This window comes from Poecilia reticulata, chromosome 2, assembly GCF_904066995.2.
Source record: "Poecilia reticulata chromosome 2, P_reticulata-male-v2, whole genome shotgun sequence".
Taxonomy (NCBI): Eukaryota; Metazoa; Chordata; class Actinopteri; order Cyprinodontiformes; family Poeciliidae; genus Poecilia; species Poecilia reticulata.
Window position 1 is genome coordinate 17,505,173 of NC_088831.1, and position 22,396 is coordinate 17,527,568.

At 39.1% G+C, this 22,396-nt stretch overlaps 1 protein-coding gene across 1 annotated transcript; it reads right to left on the reverse strand.

Annotated features, from left to right (window-relative positions):
• Positions 1–860: 860 nt before the first annotated feature.
• On the reverse strand, positions 861–19,784 carry coq10b (coenzyme Q10B). The gene is made up of 5 exons (XM_081598903.1): positions 19,382–19,784; positions 13,509–13,664; positions 10,728–10,920; positions 6,134–6,235; positions 861–5,033 (listed from the first exon to the last, which is right to left on the reverse strand). The coding sequence occupies exons 1-5, from the start codon at positions 19,573–19,575 to the stop codon at positions 4,866–4,868; spliced, it is 813 nt and encodes a 270-aa protein (XP_081455029.1). The 5' UTR covers positions 19,576–19,784; the 3' UTR covers positions 861–4,865.
• Between the last annotated feature and the right edge of the window lie 2,612 nt (positions 19,785–22,396).

Here is a 22,396-nt window from a genome sequence, read left to right on the forward strand (position 1 = left end):
TCGCTTAGCTACGTTTGTCCCTATGTTTGTCCCTACCTCATCTTCTTCCTGATACCCATGTTCTCTCTCTCTTCCTGATATGAATGACTGAATCGCTACATTGTCATCAGAATCCTCGCTCTCTGCTTCAGACTCAGACTGCGAGTCTCCCTCATCTTAGAGCTCAAAAAAGAGCTTTGCTGCCTGCCCCACATTCATTCTTCTCATCATTCTTTACAGAAAAAACAAAATACAATGTCCGAAATACAAATTACGAGGTAGATCGTCTGATATCACAACTATCTGTTGACGTGCCTCTCTTTTTTTCTGTTCTCCGTTCCCGCGTTACTTTTTTTTTTTTTTTTTTTTTTTTTTTACTTTTTCGCGCCGTTACTTACGTCACTTACCTTCGTTTATCTGCAACAAAATGTGATCAGATGCTTATCAGTTGAATACGTGAGCTCGAGTGAGGGGATCTGTTGTATTCTTTGTGTTGCGAGAGCTCCGTCTCACTGTGGAACGGAGCGGGTTTTACAATTTCGCTAATTGAAACAAATATGGTTTACATATTTAAGCATAACTCCGGTTTTACTTGGCCTATTAACACAATTTAAAAACTGTTGTGTAGTTTAACATGTGCACTTTAAACACCAGTAGAAAGTGAGACTGGGGGAGGCGGAGTCTTGCTGCTACGACGCGCCAAATCAGACATGTAAAAAAGACGCGGATACGCGTCAATTGTCTCCGAAGGGTTAATAAATCAGTGTCCATATTAAGTTTGATTTTGGTGCTTCCTTTATAGGTTAATTTAAATCATTCAGACTCCAACTTATTTCAGTAAAGAAATGTTAACAAATGTAAAAGAGGTAAGTTTTGCGTCATACCATTCAAATATTTTTAATACAGAAATTTCAACGCAAACTGCACACTTTTATGCCATGTTGTCTCTGTCTCTAGCATTTTTATAACCAATTGTGCTATAAAGTTTCACTTATGTGGTTAAAATACATAAAACCATCCCTTTAACTGAGTAGGAATTTAGAAAACTCAAGTCAGATAAAACTGAAACTTTAAATACTGCAGCAGACAGTACTGTCTCTACCTTAAGGCTCAGATCACTGGTGTCAACTGCTAAAGATGTTCATGTTTTTGTCTCCAGAAAATACTATTGCGATATTGCATTTACTTGTCTCAGTAAGAAGGAACCATCTTTGTCCTCTGGTAGTCCAGAACCTGCTAAAGAAGAGTTGATATCATTTCAGTTTTAAAATACATCTGGTTGGTTTCAGAATAAAACCTTCAGGCGATGACTTCGGGGGGGTTTTCTATCAGTTTGCTTTTCTGTGAACACACTTTATCTGAAAGTGGCTTCAGGCTCTCTGTAACAAAAACACCTGACTGTTCAAACAGGTCAAAGGTCAGGAAACATGTACATTAAACTTTGTCACTCTTCAAGAAACCACAGGAAGTCGTTTTTCTATATTTTTTTTTTTTTAGAAAAAAATACTTTATACATCATGCAGTTGGTACATCGTCTGAAGACTTTGAAAACACAGACATTGTTTTCACACAAAGACCTTTCCAGAAAAAAAAAAAAAGACGCACACACCAGTCTCCATCCTCTCCTAAAAAGCAGAGTTCAGCTTTCTCGGATGTTCAAACTCATATTTACAAACTGACACTTGAAGCTGCCTGAGTTAACATTTACAACCAGCCACAATAAAACTGAATAAAACAATGAAGGCAATCATAAAAAAATAAAAATAAAAAATTGACAAAGAGGAGATGACGTGTAAAAAAAAAAAAAAAGCTACCCTTCAGGATTGAAATGTTTGCTTTGTGTAAATGTTAACCATCAGCTACAAATAAAAAAGACGAACATTTATCGGTAAAACTAAACAATAAATACGAGATAATGACGACGATGTTCCTTTACAACTGGAGATAAATACGCAGCCAGCAGGCCTGGAGGCACAGAGTGGGCGGGACAGTTGAGACTGTCATGGAAACGACTTCCTGCTGGGACGACCACAAAATCAAACTTCCAAATCTAATAAACATTAATCGTCCTGTTCCTTTATGCTTCCCTTTAGTCATTAAAGCTGGAATATGTAACTTATAAAATATTAATAGAAGTTACATAAAACTGTCACCATGTTGTCTCGTACTAATATTAAATATTTAAAAGCTTTCTTTTAAAAAAATACGTTACATACTGCAGCTTTAATTTGAGAGCAGCTTGAGTCTCTCATATCAGCTGATCAGGCTTCCCTTCCTCAGTTTCATCCCTTTTGAATCAACTTCACACAAACTGTCCGGTTAACACTGATGTGAATCATTCTGAAAACATACACCAGGCGTTTCCTGATTGAATAATATTAATAGCATACATGGTTTGTCATCTGTTCAGTTCCAGTTCCAGACATCAACGGGCGTGGAGGAGCAGAGGTTAATGACAGCGTGTCTCTGTTTTACCGAGCAGAGCCGGACTGAAGGCGCTGCAGCCTTGAACATCTGACTGGTTCGTGGAAGCTGAACAAACAGCAGCCAACGTGAGGTGAGCTGGAAACATCCGGACCGGTCTGAACCGGCTGCCGTCCCGCCCCCCATCTGAGAACGGTCCGTTCTCTACATGATCCACTGAGATTAATGATCAAATACTGAAAATGCACTGATGAGCTCCTAATGAGTTGAATATGCGTAAAAATAAAACCTGATTTTGGGAGTTGAGCTCCTGAAATATCTGCTATTATCAGTACCAAGACATATTAGGGCCATTGTAGATAGAAGAGGAATAAGAAGAAAAAAGGAGAAATAAATTTACTAATGAACCCTGGAATCTTTTAGATTAGCCTCGGACATTTTCTGAGTTCCAAAAGTTACAAATTTTCGACTTTTCAAAGTCTGAAATTTTCAAGTTCTTTTCTAGAAAATTTGTGAAATTAATCTAAAAAATTCCTGCGTTTTTTGGCAGAAATTATCTCATTTTCTTTTACTATACCTACAATGCTCTTAATATGCCATCATACATTGATGACAGCAAAAAAAAGTCAAAAATGTTTTCAGATAAATAATGGAAAGAATAAATTATAATCTGAGAATTATGTCCAAAATGTCAGACCTAGTCTTGTGTAACTACGTAATTTCACCTTTATTTTAGATTTTTTCCCCCTGATTGACGTTGCAGTTTGTTTACTCGAGTTTATTTGTGATACAAACCAAAAATGAGTAAAATAAAAATGACAAAAAAAAAAACAAAACCTGATTTTGATGGATATTTGTAAGTGGAATTTGTCAAAAACAGAGGAAGCAAAGGAAACAGGGAATGGTTGTGAGTCGGAAAAGCCTGATCCGTGGCTCTCTAACATCCACAGCAGAAATACAAACTGGGATCATGCTTGTTCCAGGAAGTTTGGGGTAAATTCCTCGTCCTTCCTCGTCTGCTTGAGCCTTCAAAATCCGATCTGCCATTTTTAATTTTTTTTTCCTTGCAGCAGGCGTGGAAGAGAAACGTGCTGATTCCGAAACTACCGGAATCACTTCCGGCATCCTCCGTTGGAGAGGACGGCGAACGCAACGCTACGAGACAGGCGGGAACGTAACAGTGAAATAACCGTTTCCATAACGACCTGACGGTACAGTACATGGGTCGTGTTCTGACTGCGTGACCTTTTGGGATCACATTTTGTTTTTGTGCCCTTTAAAGTTGAAGCGGCCACAGAGGAGCGTCCAGATTCCTGACGCACCTGAATGCCTCACCTGGACCCTGCTAATGCACGGTCGCCTCTATAAATCATTGACCTTTTTACATCAGGGGTGTCCAAACTTTTGCCCTCGGGGCGCCAAAACTGGCAAATTTAAACATTCGATTAAAAATGGAAAAACTGCTCTGTCATTTTTATTTTTGGTTTTTACTAGCTAACACTTTTTTTATTATTATTTGTACATCATTAAAAGATCCAAAACATTAAAAGTGCTTTGGACTGTTGCTTTATTCAAAGTAAAACACATAACTTCCAAATTTTTCCATTCAATCAATCTATGACTTTTTTTTCATCATCAATTGTCAAGAAGTCACGAGTTTTCACCGTTCGGCCAAACCGAAGCATTTCAAGGGCGACAAATGGCCCCCGGGCCTCACATTGGACACCCCCGTTTTACAAGCATCAGTACCAACTGTCATGTCTCCTACATATAATATGTTAGCTTACTATATTAGCTTTTATATTCATCACTTTTGCTTTACATCTCTTACATTTAGCTTTTTTAAAAAGAAATGTTCTAATGCTCCTCTTTGCCTTTGAGTTTCCATATAAATAGAGATTAGAAAATGCTTCATAGTGAACTATAGAAAAACTTCCCTAAAAACCAATCGATCAGACCAATCCCAACGCCCGGCTAGCGTCGCTCAGCGCAACTTCTCTCAACGAGCCGATTTAGTCAGAACTCCTCTAACGGAGACTTTTACAATCAGATTTGACAAAGACAAGCAACAGATCCTCCGGTCCGACACGCCGGAACCAGAGAAGGCTCAGCTAGAAAAAAAGGCCACTTCATGTAGAAAAGTGTTCGACAAACAGCTGACGATCAGTAGAAAGTTTTAAGAAATGCTAACGCTAAAATGCTAGCCGTTCCGTGGCTCCAGCTGGATTTCCTGATGTGCTTTGTCAGATGTGACAGCATTACGGTTTGAACGGAGGTGCAGATGTTCTTTTTAAAAAACGAGCGGGCTGCTCCGTCTCTATGGTTACGGCTGGCAGCCGCTTCCTGACGGGTTCTTCGCTGCTGTGGGAAAGGCACTGCGCGGGGCGGCGGTCCTCTGGCTCTTTGGCGTCGTGTGAAGCTGGCGGGTGGGGACACGGGGGGTCGGAGGTCGGCGGCGGGTGCTACGTGTGGTGGATCTCGTGGAACATCAGCTCGCGGGGGATGGGCGTCTCGGCGCCGTGTATCGTGGAGGCGCGGCGCTCGAACGCCGACACCATCTGCTTCACCACCTCGTCGAAGAAGACGTTGGCGAGCTGGGAGTGGAGGAGGGAGCGGAACTCGAAGGAGATCTGGACAGGAGGGGCGAGCGTCGAGTTAGCAAGCATTTCTCACAACATGTCATCTCAGGCAAACTGCATTGTCAGAACACACTTGCTGCGTTTCCACTGGCCAGAGAGTTCCACAATTTCACGTTTTGAAAATAAATCTACTTAATGGAAACATGCCAAATTCAGAAAATACTTGTTTTTGATTAAACAAAAATGTCAGTGCTAGGATGAAGTGGTTAATTTTTTTTTTTACTGTATTGAAATTGGTTTATTTTGTAAAACTGCAATAGAAACACTTCCTTCTGTATCACGAGTGCGCCTGTCCCAGTAAACAGAAAATCAATTAATTCCATAGTAAATAAAAACAAGCTCAATAATTTTAAACTGCATGATTTATCGTTTTTCCATTTTGTCTCTTTCTATCAAAATCTAGATGACAAAAGTTTATTCTGGTTCTTTGGTCTCTTTTTATGAAGGACAGTTTTGTTTAGAGAGACTTTATGATTCATTTGTATTTGTTGTTTCTGTTGTTTTGTTTATTTATTTTGGATATTTTAAAATGTCTTCCAGTTCCACTGTTAAATGCTCATTAGAATTGAGGGTTTATTGATCTTTGAGAATGTGCTCTTGCATTATTAAGAAATTACCAGTATGTTACTTAAAAATGCTCTCAAAACAGCAATATTATTGTTTATTGCAATAACTACTGTGCTTATTAAATCTGCTATGGTGTTATCTGGTTCATGAGTCACACGATCAACAGTGGAAACTGTGAAGAAGACAACAGGAAGTAGTTGGACGATGAAGGCACCTCATGTTTTTTAATAACTCATCGCGTCAACAAACTTATTCACCTGTGATTTTAATTGCACTTCTTATTTAACAGAAACGGTCTGAAACTGTCTCTTTTTTTTTTCAACTTTAGCGTAATATTTACATAGTGTTGCACATTTGTAATGGAAAAGCAGCTAATGCCTCTATGGTTACGTTCACACAGCAACTCTTGATGCTCAGTTACAATTTTTTGCTGCAACGCCATCAGTTTTTTTGCAGGGTCATCAATAGTAGTAATTAAAGCCAACCTCCAACAGACTTCAGTGTGAATGGTTTACTTTACTCACAGCGAAATCCACGGTGCAGGTCCGAGGGTAGCCAGGGAGGCCCGGGCTGAAACGCCACACCGTCTCCAGGTGGTTGAACAGCTTCCCGTCTGAACAGGACGCCTAAGGACACCCACACATAAACTCATTTAGGCGGCTTCAAGCCTCCACTGACGGGGTGATACTTCACTCATTTATTTATAATCTGAAACCTTCTGGTGTCTTTGCCCCAAAACTCTGACCTTTAACCTAAAACTTTCTCCAGCCGTCCGTCCAGGGAGGGACGTGTGGCTGTTCGGAGCAGCTGGTTCCACACTCTTAGTTCTGACCTCAACACTCCTGGGCTCACAAATCACAGAACGACCTGAAACGTGCTGCTCAGTCAGGCCCAGAGGAACATCATGTCCTTTGTGGTTCACAGCTTTTAGTCTCTTGGGTTTGTTTTGCCCTCCAAAGCCAATCAGCTTAAAAAGGGTCGGGTTGGGTTACTTTTCCAGCTAATGTCAGAGTTATGTTTAAATATAGAAAAGAAAAATACCAGAGTAGTCCCCAGATGTTCTCCAGAAGTATGTAAATGAAAGTCCCGAGTCCAAACCGATTCATTTTCAGTCCTGGACTAATGATTCCAATTTCAACTGGTTTTATTTCCTAGGAAATGCTCCATTTATGCATTTCGACCACTATCTGAACACAAACGTGCATCAAAGTACATGCGTTTATGGAACAATAACAGTTTTCATTCATTTAATAATATAGTAAAAAAAAAAAAAAAAAACTCATCTGATTGGCTGATCAGAGGAAAAACTGGTCGATTCCAACCTGTGTCCAAAACGTGGCTCTAATTCTGCCTGGCCCCCGACTGCAGCTTAGGAATGGTCCAGACTTGGCTGTCCAGATTGACTTTTAGCATTGTTTTAAACTGAATTGTTGTTTAATGCAAAGTATTCTTCTCTTAATAGCTGTATGTTCTATTAATTCTAATTTCATAAAGTAGGGCTGCAAACATCCGGCAACTTTTCGCTTACAAAAAAGAAAGTTATCCTTTTAGTTGCCATCATTAGACAAAGGTTTTCTAGACTGAACAAACTGGAAAAGAAAAGAAAAAGGCTGATACTTTGTGTCATTAAAATATTGCACATTTAATTTATTCCTGAGCATCTAAAAACAAACTATAAAAATTATTTTGCATTTTAAGTTGGAGAAACAACATGGCTCCTGAGTTCTTTCTGGTCCATGTTGAAGAACCGTTTGGACCTTCTGCTCTGTAGCTGGACTCTGATCCCATTAATAGCAGGCAGCTTATGAAAATGAACCAATGTGAGGTTTAAATAAAACTGAGAAATGAAATGAAAATGTCAATAGGTTTACATGAAACTCCATACAGTGTGTTTTTGCTCTTATGGGAATGAAAGGAATATTAACCCTCCGCTTTGTTATCAATTGGTGAGTAGAAACTGTTTATTCAGCAAAGAAATAAATAAAAGAACATCCAGTTCTGAGACTTCAGACAGCTCATCGTCAGCTCTCTTTGACTATTCCTTTCCCCTCCTAATCTTTCCCCCTGGTGAGTGTGGAACAGATCTGAAGTGGTTGTGTCGGGATCACAGAGCGGGTCATGAAATGAACACGAGCTGCTCAACAAAAACTGAAGGTTTCAGCCACTTCTGAGTATTAAAAACCTTTTCAACCCTCTCCTAATGTCAGACAGGTGGCTCAGGTTGTGAATTTCCACCTGATCTGCTCTGGAGGATGAGAAGAACTTCATTCTTTCCATTTCAAATTCTTTCAAAGACTTTGTTGCTAAGGCCCGTTTACACGACAACAATTTCGGGGGAAAACTGAAGAGTTTTGTTGCGTTTGTAGTGTGCATTTACACGAAACCACCGAATGTTTTCTCTGACAACGGCACAGATTGAAAACGGGTTCCAGAGTGCGATGTTTCTGAAACGTGCCGTTTTCCGTTGTCGTGTAAACAGAAAAGGATCTTTTCTTCCAGGATCCCAGCTCATGATATGACGCAACATAGGTTTCTACATCCAAGAAGAAGAAGAACTATCCAATGCTGGTGTAACTTTTCCATCAGATCGGTTCCTCAGGTCTCTTCACCGCTCGCACCCAGGTGGCAAGTCACGGCTGCTTGTTAGGCCTTATTTAGAGATACGGACCAGCCGGTCCAGACAAGTTTAACAGGGGGGGGCACCGACTTATTTTGGGGGGGCAAAATGAATCTACGTAGCTGAACATAGACAACAACATCAGTATCCTACAGGCTACTTGTTAACACGCTTAAGGTGCTGTTTTGATATTAGCTAATCATCTTTTCGCTATCATCACCTGCATCCACAGCTTTACTCAACTCAGTCGGTTAGTTGGGGAAAAACTGTGCAGTTATTTGCGTTTTGCTGGGTTGCTGCATGATTCTAAACACATGCGCAGCAGCATCAGGTTCCTTCGTGCTCACAGGTGTAACCCAGTGCGAGCGTCTCAGCTTTCATGTGCGTTGAAGGCGGCTCGGAAACAGGTTACATTTGTTGCAACGGATTAAACTGTTTTAACTGTTTAAACAAGTTTTTTTCAGGTGTCCTCTGTCACTGAAAAAGGTGACGAGGACACGGATATGGGACGTGCGGAACTCTATTTATCAATTGATTAGGATAACAGACTGTTGGCCATTCCAAGGTAAAACAATAACCTTCCAGTCCGGGGCCGCTAAGACACTGTGAAGCTAAACAAGGTGTTTCAGCAAGTTATCCCTTTTCAACTGCATGGCCCTAATCAGACCCACAATGCGTGTTTTCTCCAATCTATGGAGGAACGGTGCCTGATGGGAAAACGCGAATCCACATGCCTTCAAGTACAACTTTTTTTTAAACACATGTGCACTTTCAAAGTTTCAAAGAACCTAGCACCAACTAGGCGCAGCGAGAGCATTACACGTTTTCGATGTGTACCGTTACTGTGTAAACACAGATCGTAATTAGAACGTTTTCGTGTAAACGATCCAACAAAAACGGAACAAAACTTCCGTTTTTGTTGGATTGTTGTTGTGTAAATGCTCCCTAAATAAGGACCTTAGCCTAAAGCTGGGGAATGTGCACCGTTTTAAATGAAAACGTTGCTCCTCTCAACAAGCTTAAAAAAAAAAAATACTTCTGACTTGAGGTTTTTAAAAATGCTACAGAAGGATGAAGTTGCAAGTTTCCCCAAAACATTCAAATCGCTGAGTCAACCTGACAGAGGCAGTTCAAGTCTGAGCACGAGTGGAACGGGTTGGTTTTCTATAGAAGCTGATGTGTGAGGTTCCACAGAGGCAGGGGGGGAAACAGGAAACGTTTAAAGACAATAAATAAAAATCTGCCAAAAATTCTGTTTAAAGTTCACCTGTCATGGTAAACTTCTCCATTACTGATCTGCTTTTTCAGCCTCTATCCCCCCAAAATGATCAGAGGATAACACCAACTACAGCCCATATTGAACTGTTTAAACAGCTGCTGCTTGGCAACATTTTGTAGATGTTTTAAACGATCCAACTCAAGATTTCTTAAAATTAGAGTATATGTTGTATAACTGTACAGTAACTTTTTCTTATGCTGTAAACGTGTCCTTACTGTACAGTCTGTCATTGTTACTTCTGCTTTTAGATTTTTTTCCCTGAATTTCCCCACTGAGGGAAAACAAAGGCTACTTCTATTCTGTTTTATTATTGGTGTCGGTTCTGAAAGCCCTCTAAAAAGCTGAACTTATGACTAGGCTGAATATTAAACATACTTTAGATGTGGAACAGTGTGGGAACTTTATTCAGCAAGTTGTAACAGGTTTCTGACAAACACCTGCCTCAAATGTTCCCATCTTAATGCATTTTATCATATTTCTCTGCTTTTTTTCTTTAAAAATGCAAATTTCTTCCATTATTTTCCCTCACATTGTGGAAAAAAACTGATTTAAGCCATAACAAAATATGTCAAATCACTTGCACTCATTCATGTACATGCTCAAAAACAGAGCATTAGAAATATCACAATATTTGCTTGCCTTCTTCTCTCCAGTCTGTGCTTCCTGCTCTATGTGACCGTTAGCATGTAATTTCTATCACGTGAAAACTGTTGCTAACATGAGACTTTGTCCTACTGGCTAAATATTGCATTAGAATAAAAAAATACAACTTAGAAGTCATAAGCTATATTAGCCAACAACTATTGCTCTCCAGTCCTTTGCGATATAAATATCGCGCACAATGATATTGCGATAACGATACTTGCAGTATATTGTAAACCCCAACTCAAACCCAGTCCACTGCAAAAGTTTTCATACCCCTTGAAGTCTCCATGCTGTTTGTTGGCCAATATTCTCTAATAAGCCTCCGGGGCCTTCAGAGAACAGCTGCAGTTATATTGAGGTGAAACCAGATGTAGTGTAAATATAAATGTATGCCACACTTTTCAGATTTTTTATTTTTATTTTTTTTATCATACTGGCAACCAGTGTCATTTTCCTATGACTTCATATTTCTGTGTTAATTTAGAACAAAAAACGTCTAACGTACATCCAGGTGAATGAAAGGGTGTAAATACTTTTACAAAGCGCTGTATTTGGGCCATGTATGCTTGTGCGTTACCTTGACCAGGTGGGGTCGCACCGTCGTGATGAGGGAGGTATAGTTCTCCACCACAGGGGGGAAGCCCACCATCAGCTTGGCCTTGCAGAAGCCGGAGCGGCTGAACACAACGTCCGACTTCTTACACCAGGGAACGAAGTGGCGGTAGTTTTCCACCTGTGCCACGACGTCATAGATTTCCTGCATGGAATACCTGCAGAACAGGGAGGGGAGTGAAGGTCAGTGGCCGGTTCATGTGACGCAACACCCAACAGGACGGGACGACGCAGAACCCATGCCTGAGGCGAGAGAAGACGTCAGTCAGGGGTAAAAAAGAAGAAAAAAAAAGAAGAAATGATTAAATTAAGATCAGATGTGATGATTGTGAAGCTCTGGAATAGAGCTAAGACGTGCAGAGTGAGGGACACGCAGAGACAATGTCCAGCTCCAGCTGGGGGGGCGGGGGGGAATAGCTGGAACCTTCTGGTGTCTATTTATACCTGCAGATTTAGTGATTATGACTCTGTGTGGAACACTTAGTGCGTCACTCATACATGTGGACAGAGAGGCATTCTGGGTACTTAAAGTATGAAAGTTCGACCTGCGAAGGACGGCAATGACAGAGCAAAACAGCTCTGAACAGGGCTGAAACGATTAATCAGATTAATCAAGATTAATCAATTATTGAAATATTTGTCAAATGATTAACTGGAGTATACAGACTCTAAAAAAGGCTATTTGCTGAAAGAACAACACAGTCAGAGCATTAACTAAGACAAAACTGTAGAAAGACTAAATACGTTTTACATTCAAGATGTAAAAAAAAAAAAAAAAAACAGACAACTTCTTTGTCTGTAAATCTGTTGTAGCCAGAACTCTCCATAGACCGTTTTAGCTCTTTAAAAAAAAAATCTCTTTAGTTCCTTTTGGTGGTTAATCCAAAAAATCATCATCAGATCAGCCCTACACTGTAACAATTCAAATTCTGCAGACTTTTTATTTAACCACTCGAGCCTTTTTATAGCAAGATAATAAACTATGTGCCTAAAGTGCAATAAGAGTGTTACATCAGCATACGCTTGATTATTTGTATCGAACAATCCTTCTCTTTAGATGAAGGAGGTTTTTCTTCTTAAAGGTAAATGTGTGTATTTTTCTGACAGTTTTGGATTAATTGCTGCTCTGACTGTGATGTTCTTTCAGAAAATGGCCTGTTAGACTATAATTTAATTATTAAACGGTTACTTTATTAATTGACAATTTTTTTTCAATAACTGACTAATCATGATTAATGTGATTAATTGTTTCAGCCCTAAATGTGTCAGAAAGGGCTGAGCTTTTCACGCTGCTGTCAGAAGTAGTGACAGATGCTGCAGATGCATTCTTTGCTACAAATAATCAAGCATTTACTAGAGAAATGCTTTGTTGTTCCATTTTTGGCAATAAAAAAATACTTTGCCATTTAAAAAAGAAATTGAATTATTTGCTTCCTTGCATTTTTAATATTATGCAAAATAGACTTAAATGATTAAATTAAGAAATCTGAAGAAAGTGCAAAATCTTCAATCCGATTAATCGATTATTGGTCAGAATTAAAGGAATAATTGATTACCCAAACAATCATTAACTCATATTTCAGCTCCGTCGTCAGTAAGCTTTCCAAATTTCCATCCCTTTCCTTCCTGGGCCTCACACTGATCTCGCAGAGAAGACTTTCATTTTGTTGCAGATTGAGACACAAAGACGGGATTGTGTTCTCTGTTTTCTGACAGTGTGAAACCAAACTTAATCTGCTCCATATGAGGGGCAGTGTGTCTGTCGGTGTTACTCTGAGGAAGCAACATCCGGAGAACAATGCATTCCGTAAAACGCTGCTTTTACCAAAAAAGGATGTACGACTGACTTAAAGAAAACACTTCTGCCCCTTTAAGCGGGGCCAGAACACAACGGCGAGGCTCCCGCTGAGATCTGAATTCATCGCGCTCATTAAGAGCCATAAAGAGCCTGTGGACGTCCTCAAGGCACTGAAGTTTCTGCTTACTGTGAGCAGATGCTGTTTTTCAGGTTTTTCTCCACAATCTGCGTTTCAGTGAGTTGAAATGTTTTTCTTTGTTTAAAGCCGAGCTGCACTTTCTCTAATGAATGAATTGTTCCTCACAAAAAAAAAACAACTAGCGTGCAAACCTAGCAATGGACGGTTGCTTATGTTCTCCGTTTCCGCCCTCTTCCCTGGAATCATCCTGGCCCGACCTTCAGAGCAGCACCTAGTCAGAGGTTTCCTTAACTAGCACGACGTGGTTCTTGGAGTAGAAAAAGGTGGTAGGAACAACATTTTAACCGCTGAACTGGGTTTTTGGAAGAAAGAAGAGATTGGTTGCCCTCCTTCAGCCTGCTGACAGGCAGTGCACAGCTGGAAATGAGAGAGAAGCAGCAGATGGTACGCTTCGGTACCAGAACCTGAGCCAGTTCTGCAGGAAAGAACATTAGCAGTGATGTAACTGCTAATGATGACTTCTAATTTCATGGTAAAGCTGCATGTAACTTTTAGTAAAAAAAAAAAACTGACATATTTGGTGAAACTGTCTAAAACAGATAATCTGTAAAAATACTGAGCTCCCCACCTCCTTCCACATCATTCCGATACTTTAGACATTGCAAATTCGGTCAAGTTCCAAATCAGGTCCGTCTGCAGCTGATCTGACAGCAGAAAATAAGATCTTACAACAGAGTAAGAAACTACCACTCAATAAAAGAGACACACAAAGAGTCAATGAAAGCAGCTGGTAAGCGGCGCTAACGCACCCGATGATGCGTCTCTCTGAGTACTCCTTCCTCTTGGAGAAAGAGTCGGTGAAGTTGAAGAAGCTGCGTGCCGGCAGGACGATGGGCCGACCGGACATGGCTCCGCCCAGCAGAGGAGGCATGCGCGTCATCAGGATGCCACATGACGACAGGTATCTGGTCGGCAAACAGAGAGAGGAACAGAAAGTGAGGCTTGTAGACTAAGAGACACTTTCAGTTTGGAAACCTTGTTCGATTGGTCCTCGACACGACCCCAGATAAATCAGTAAGTCAGCAGAGACAGGGCGGCAAACACTCGACTCCAGACCAGAGCTGATAGAAGAGCATCACCGCATGTTCACTAGGCATTAAAGTGCACAACTTGAAAATACAAAAATAAATTAGCTTAAAGGATCCACGCCAATTTCGGAAAAAAAATAAAAGTTTTTCTTTAAAACGTTTTTTGCACCAAGTTGAGGTGTTCTTTCGGAAGTATCAAAATATTCACACATTTCACAGAACTGCAATGGAAACACTTTCATCGCTTCACATGAGTCACATGATGATAAAAAGTTGCAGGAGGATGATTTTTTTTTTTTTTTTTTTTCCAGTTTACAATTTCCCAAAACTCTGCACATGTAGCCACGGCAACATCTGAATAACACGTCTCCTCTGACAGCTGCTGCGCCATGACTGAGTTATGATCTGCCATGAATTTGAATGTCTCATCGTGTGAACAAGTTCATGCACGTTTAATTTTAATCTCATTTTTTATTTGATGTAAACACCCCAATTGCGAAATAGTGTTTTTTCAACACTAGCCGAAAATAGCCAAATATTTGCGGCACATTTTAATGGAAACGTTGCTCTCTGCCATGGGAGACAGCAGATCCTTAATGATCTAAAGTCAGTCTAGCTGAGGGATAAACAGCCACAGTGCAGCGTGTCTGAAAGAAAAAGGTCAACTTTAAGTCAGAGTTTGCGGACTTTGATATGATGATGTCGACAAATACCAGCAGGCTTCAATAGGGATCACTTCTGGGGACAAAGTGATCAGATGAGGCCATTTCTCAGACACAGTCTGGCATCCGAATCAAGCCAACATTTTTCCAGTTCTGCCTCTGATACTAGAGGATTTGGAGCTCAGGTTTAGATCACAGAGATGTGCTGGGAAGCTGCTGCACCTGGTCCAAATCAAAGGAAATCTGAATTCAGGAAGAGGCCTTTGGCCACCGAGTGCAGAGACGGGATTCACCCAGGAAGGAGGTTGAAAGTAAGACAAACCAATCAGACACTGAATGGTTCGTCAGTGTCTGATGTGCCAGACTCTGGAATTTTCCAGTTTTTCTATGACTGGCAATGATTAGTGATCAGTCGTATTTATTGCCAGTTGCTGAAGTTTACAAAGCAACACAACACTCTGAATTCAATGTGGTGACCAGAACGGCAAATGATTATCTTGTTCTACTACTCAATACGCAGGAGTTTATCCTCTCTTTTTCAATGCATCAAAAATAAAACTACATATTTTTCTTTTTTAAAAAGTGTTATAAATATTGCAGTATAAATATATCATAAGTTTAATGTAGAGGCACAAACGACTGAATGCAAATGGAGTATTATCACACAGCCCTGTGAAGTCCAGACATTTGCCTGGTGGGCTGTCGCTATAAATCAGCAGGAACTCTCTGGCTCCACAGGCTGTTTTCTAGGAAGCTGCCGCGCCTCCAGAAATAAACGTCCGACAGGACAGGAAGTGAATGCATCACAGGAAGAAGTTTCCCCCACTGACCGCCACCGTTCTCTAAGGTTTGTGTTTCCATACACAAGAAACCAATGACAGACAACTACAGAGTCATGTGGAAAAAAAATGAGACAGGACGCCCTTATCGGAGTGTGTTTTGGTTCCAACATTTTTGGACGCATGGATATTTATTTTCAGTTTCTAAAAGGGAAATGAAAATCTATGATAATCAGAAGTAAAATTTAAAAAAATACCAGTTATCAAACACAAACATTATAAAACTTCATCTGCTTGTATCTAAAATAGACAAGCAGCACTGACTACATTTCTAACGCTAAAATTTCAAGCAACTGTTCTGAGCTCTCCGACTCAGCAACGTTTACTTCTGACCTGTCAAAATAACAAATTCTGCCAAACGATAAATTGTCCCAGAACTTATTGTGATAAATGATAACATTGTTGTTTTGAGACAATATAACAGTAATAATGGAAGAACAATGTAAGAGCACATTCTCAAAGATCAATAAGCTTTAAATTTTGATGAACATTTAAACAGTGAACGTGGAAGACATTTTAAATATCCAAAATAAAACAAAACAACAGAAACAACAAATAAAATGAATTCTGAAGTCTGTTGACAAAATTGTCTTTCAAAACAAGGGATAGTTGAGACCAAAGCAACAGACTGAAGACCAGTTTTGGTAGAAAGAGAGAGAAAAAAAAGAAAAACAATAAATCAAGCAAATGAAAATTATTGAGTTTGTTTTAGTTCATCATGATTTACCGTTTATTGTGACAGGCCTACTTCTGACTGTCTGATCTGTGTTCTCAATGACAGTAAATATACACATTATTACGCAGCAACTGCAAGGTAATGCAATAAGTGATATATATATATATATATAAAAAAAATTAGGTGGAGTTGCTTTATTCTACAGCAGCAGAACTACAAACGAAGCTGCTTCATTAGATTTGTCCTTTGTCCTCGTCTAGTTGAAGGATTTAACATCCAGGCGGATGTGGAAACCCTCTGTAATGCAACAAGGCCAAGGTCACGCTTTACAATGAGCTTTATGAGACCTGCATGACCATGGAGCCACACTTTTCCAGGCAGTTCTGGTCACCTGAGCTTTTCCTGAGGACAGAAAGTCCAGAACTGGGCTGATGGTTAGGCTGCAGTTGGAATATAAGCCAGGTTAAGTTAAAGTTATCAGTGGTCAAAATCAGTTTAAAGCCGTGTTAGATGAGTAACTCTGGGATGAAATTTTTATATGTTTGAGAATTAGAGTTTGATCAATAACCGATTATTTGAATAAAGATTGATTACCAGCCATTTTAATCATTGGATAATTTTCTGCAGACACATTCAAGAACTTGCTATAGATTCAGTGCAGTCTGAGGCAGCTGAGACAGTTTGCATGAAGGCTGAGGTTTACAAGTAGTTATGATGACCATTAAAATAGGACTAATCACTAAAATCAGGCTCTACAGATGGATGGGGATTAAAATGTCAATTCCAAATCATTTTATTGTTTTAAATCAGTGAAGCACAGTTTGTCAGTGACTGCTCTCTCACTCAAACGTTTAGAAATGTTCTCTCCTGATATGTTTGCCATACAGGTGTGGCAATTTAGAAACACAAATGTAAAGCTAAAATAATGTATTTATAATAATAGTAATACGTTTTATTTGCATTGCACTGTTCTAAAAACTCTACAGGAATTAATGCAAAATTGAAAACACTTGAGTACATCCAACTAAATCTTAAAAGAAAAAAATACAGTAAAAACACACAATACGAATGTAAAACATTAGAAGCTGTTCTGAAAAGGTGTTTCTGATTTTGATTAAATCAATTTAAACAGCAAAAAAAAAAGAAAAGAGTTGAAATTTGAAACCAATTAATTAATAAATGACTGATCAGTTATCACAGCTGGAGTTTCTGCTCCAGCGCTCCTGGGATCAAGTGAACAGGTCTGACCCAGATCCGTCCTGACGGCATGAATGAGGACTCTGTTAATCCTCAGGGGGAACACGCTGGCTTGTAAGCTACACTGCAGCCCTGAGCTTGCACCTTAAATGGGGTCCTGCTACCGTGACAGCGGCGGCCTGCGGGGCTGCTGCCTGTGATTGGTCACCGCTGAGGGACGGGGCTGGCTGCTTTCGTTGGCTCGACATGCCTGGCGGTCGACCCAATAGTTGCTCCACGATGTCCCTGGCACTAGATGTTTCCCTGCCCCCTGGAGGCAGAGGGTTTGTGCAGGACTCTCCAAAACACTTAGAAACATTTATGAATGTCTACTATCTTATCAGAATGGTGCAAACGACACAAGGAAAACTTTAATATGTCAATATTGATTTAAGCCTAATTTCAAGAGTAGAATAAAAGAAGAAAATAGAATAGAATTGAAAATATTTTCTAGCCTTCCTGCAGTGAACAGTCATTTATTACTGAAATAAAGAGCAGTCAATATGATGCTGTGTTTGTTAAAGGACTATTCATTGTGAAGCAAAGTTTAACTGTTGCAGACAAAAACAAAATGATCAGAGGAGGCATTTCAAGCTGACTTTAGCTTCTTCTATCAGCAGTCAGCCTTGCTAATGTCAAGCCTGTCACAATAATCAATAAATCACAATAAGCTTGATAATTTCCTTTCTGATCATTAATATTTTTAAGCCAATTTTTTCATTTATAGAAACTAATAATCTGTTATATAATATATATTAAGGGTTTGTATGGTTTTCATTTTCTTTTTATTTATTTAAAACACTGTTTTATTTTGGATATTTAAAATATCTTCCAGTACCCATGACCAAACAAATACCACACGACCGAGCCCCCTCTGCCATCAGAAACAGAAACATTTGTTAATACTGGCACATTTATTTATCAGATGGATACTGATGTGGTAAAAAAAAAAAAAAAAAACTAACATCGGCAGACACCGATGTCAATGCCAATATATTGTGCAACACAGACACAAAGACTATTAAAACACAAAGAAACGGGAACAGAATGAACACAGAGAGGAAAATGAGACTTAGAAACACTGAAAAGGTCACAGGAATGCAAAACATACAAATACTCCAAAACTAAAATCACAATGTAATCCAAAACCAGAGCAACCTCATATCCTCAAGGCTTTATGTATTAAAAAGATAATCTGTGGCATTAGGTTCTACAGAGCTGCACCCCTGCACATACCTCTTACATAATAGCTTAAAAAAATAAATAGATATCCAATTATAACTTTATGGGCTGACATAACATTATGTCACCAGTAGATAAAAGTGGCTGTTCGTCATGCGTGTCGCGTGGACCACCTGTTCCTAATGCAGACCTTCAACAGGAGCCAGTTCACCTGTACCTGGAACATGAGACAGCTGACCCCTTGTTCTGTGGTTTTTACTAAAAAAGGGAAAGCTAAAAACCATACCTATATCATCACAGACTTATAAGGAAATCTGTAATAACTTTCCAATAGAGAATATACTGCTTGAATTAGTGTCTATTAAAGACAGGAATATTTTGTGATCCAGGTGATCTTGACACTGACTTGGTCTACATTCTAGACCAAGTCGAGATTTAAATCGCATCCGAGGGCAAGTAACTTTTTTGCTGGTGTCATTAATAGATTAGCATTAATTAATTCCTGACAATCCAGGCTGAAACAGGAATCACAGTATCAGTGTTTTTCCTGACTTATTTTGGTTTTAGTGTTGAACAGCAACAAAGTGACAGTGGGCAAATTTTGTGCGAGAAGCAGCAAGTTATCACATTATGATACATACGGGATCTGTGGGACTAAATGTAGCTTATAGCCAAAGTACTAGTGACTGATTAGAATATTTGTAGACCCCAGCCCAAATCGGCTTTTCCCCTAGCAACGCCCCTGACATTTCAGTCTTTGAAAAAAAAAAACGAGGTTCTTCTTATCAGATACAGCCATTTAAAGATTAACTTTAAAAATAGGGTAGTTACTTAAATTCTTGCACATTTAGTTATCAATAAACCAAACTTTTTGTCCCCCAACGTGAACGGAGTAAGTTCGCTACGGCTCCGGTTGCTGTCTGTGTGTACTGGGAGCCTTGGGTGTTTCTCCCCAAAACCTTCCAGGTTTAGTCGAAAGCAAACAGGCTACTTCTTTACCTGACATTATTCCTGGCCTGGATTTCCCGGCTCGCTGTACTCGGTAACTGCTTCAGGTACTGTGCTACTCTCCGTAAGCTGCGGCCGCCTCTCGCCATCTTCTTTCTTTGACGGTTTCTTCTTTCGCCTGCTGCGACAAGTTCACAGGCATACAGCGGTGGTATGCTAGCCACGTTGACGTCACCTCCCTTCATCTTTGCTATTGGTCGATCCGTATGCACTGAACGCTTTCATTGGTCGGTTAACCCACTGGTAGTGACGTTTGAGCACGCGCCTAAGCGCGTACCCGAGAGTCACGAGATGCTGGCTCCGGTTTCAGCGTCTTCTCACGCAGGTTCAAGCAGGTTCACTGTTTTCAGTTAAAACGCGAGAATACGCAACTTTCTTAAGCCTAATTACAAGACAAAAAACTTTTCCCACCTTCGTATCCGCTTACCATTTACTGGCTTTAGTTGGGTACTACTGACACATTCACTTCAAATCGAATTCAATTGAAAAATACTTTATTTATCCTAAAGCAGGGACATTAATTTCTGTTGTAGCTCATATTATTCAATGTCCCTCGAAGAGTTGTTGTAGATATTGATGGCTGTGGGCAGGAAGTATCTCCTGTAGTGGTCTGCATTACAGCAAATTTCAAGAAACCCTTGCAAATGCTTGAAATTATACTAAGAGTAAAGTATCCAGACGTTTCACTCAAGTAAGAGTAGTGATAATATTACTCAAGTAAAATTAAAAAGTATGGTGTAGCAAAACTACTCCTAAAAGTAAATTTTTTCAATAAAGTTACTCAAGTAAATGTAACTGAGTAAATGTAACTAGTTATTACCCATTTCTGGATGTCATCAGTGCATGCAGAAAAATTGCTTAGTTCCTTAATCTATATCAATAACATATATATGATAATATGATACATTGATGGAGGACTAACATCCTGTTATTCTTTTTTATATATATATATATATATATATATAAATTCTGTAATTCATTATAAAGTGCTGGAGATAAATGGTGTCACAACACCACAGTGTAAAAATCTTCTCTTCACTGTAAGCACATACACTAACACACAAAACTGCTGCTGATGTTAAGTAAGCTTTACACTGGTGACAACATAACTTTAACCTCTTAGACACCCTGAACCTTTTTTGATTGCTGCTGAAAATCAGTTATTCTGTTTTCTTTTTTAAAAGAAAAGCTTAGTCTCAGCAGATGCAGTGGTTTTCAGGGCACATTTAGAACTATTTTAGTGATGGAGCTTTTGTTTAAAGGTCAAAATAATGGGAGGGTTTGCTGTTTGTGTGATGAACTCATGTCAGACATAAATTTGCTTGTTTTGTCGACTGTGTGTTAATCAGCAGTGTATTTCTACTTGAACGAAAGCTGAATCAAACAACTTCAAAACCTGCGGGAGTCCAGCATGAACCTTGTTTCTCGTCATCTTCAATAAAATCCTGTTTGTTCTGTAGCACACGAGACCAGGGGTCAGCAACCTCAACAACTCTGAGAGCCATTTTTACCTTTGGTCCAGTTAAACAAAGTGTGTTTAGAGCAACAGCAGTAATGACTGTTCGAAACAAAATAGTTTGATTTATAACACATACTATATGAAATTTGAATAGATGTTTAGATTAAATGACAAAATTGTGTTTGTTTAATATAAAATTTAATACTAAAAATAATGGCCTAAGACTTTTTTGTTTGTTTGTTTGTTTGTTTGTTTTTTGCCATAAGTGATTTTTTTGTGTGTGGCCAAAATCACTTTGGGCCAAAAAAGATCATAGGCCATTATTTTAGAAAGGTAATATTCAAGCTGATGATTCAAACAATTAAAATGTGATTTCTCTGCAGAGGACATCACATGTTTCGGTCATTGAGATCACATTCATTTTTCAGGACAACACCTGGAATGGAGCAGATGGCACTTTTGACATTGCATTTTTAATATAAAACCTATCCTATGTCAGCATTCATAGAAAAATAGGTAAAACACCATTCATTTATGAAATAAATATGTCTTATTTAATCAGAAAAACAACATGTTGGGAAAAAAAGAATTTTAGTGTGCAAAGTGCATTCCCAAGCAGACATTGTTTTTATTCCTTACACGCTCTAAAGGAGGGATACAATGTATAATTGACTTTTTCGAGCCTTAAATCATGCTATAGAATTGTTCTCTCATCAAAATATACCTGGAGTATTTCTTTGATTTCTTCATACAATTGAGAAATCCATGAATCTTTGTTCAGCCATTTGTGGCTGAACAAATGCCAGTCTGACTCACAGAGCACCCCTCCCATTGAACTCCTCCAATTAGCTCCTCTAGACTAGCAACAGCTAGTCTAGCAGTTAGCAAACAGAGCTGGACCTGCAAGTCTGCTGGGCTAATCATACAAGCTACTTCTTAGGCCAACACTCTTAAGAATGATGGTAAAATGCATAATGGAAGGCACTGTCGTGATGAGGTCGCAAAGAGCAGGAGCTTATTAAAGAGACAGACCAATTTCAAAGCGTCAAATTACGAAGTCAAATTTATTTTCTATTATTTTCAGTTACGTTTGCTTTTATACAGTATTTTTATATTAGCAGAAGGAAACAGTTATTTAATGTGCTATAAAATGGCACCATTTCCCTGGAAGGTAATTTCAACCTTTTATTTGCAAAGATTGTTAAAAACTACAAATAATTTTCCTGTCATTTTAAAACTGTGCAGTAATTTGCGTTGGTTTATTACATAAAATTTAAATAAAATGATTTAAACTAATTTATTGCTGTTTAAATAAATGTGAAAAAGTTCTTAGATTGCAAATTCGGTTAAGATTCCTCTTTGTTGCTTTTTTTTTTACTTGTAATTATAACATTTCTGTAGTGCTGTGGTATTTCATCTGCAAATATGAGCGTGACAAGAGAACATTTCAAAATGATAACAACCTTCTATACGCCCCCAACCATGTAGTCTGGAGCTTAAAATTAAGGGCGTTCTATGTTTATAGCCTGTTACCCGTAGACATGATG

Coding starts and splice junctions, on each gene's coding strand:
- coq10b (XM_081598903.1), bottom strand. CDS start 19,575: ATGAAGGGAGGTGACGTCAACGTGGCTAGCATACCACCGCTGTATGCC. Junction 13,665..19,381: donor CAGGCCAGGAATAATGTCAG/GTAAAGAAGTAG, acceptor TTTGCCGACCAG/ATACCTGTCGTCATGTGGCA. Junction 10,921..13,508: donor TCAGAGAGACGCATCATCGG/GTGCGTTAGCGC, acceptor CCTGTTCTGCAG/GTATTCCATGCAGGAAATCT.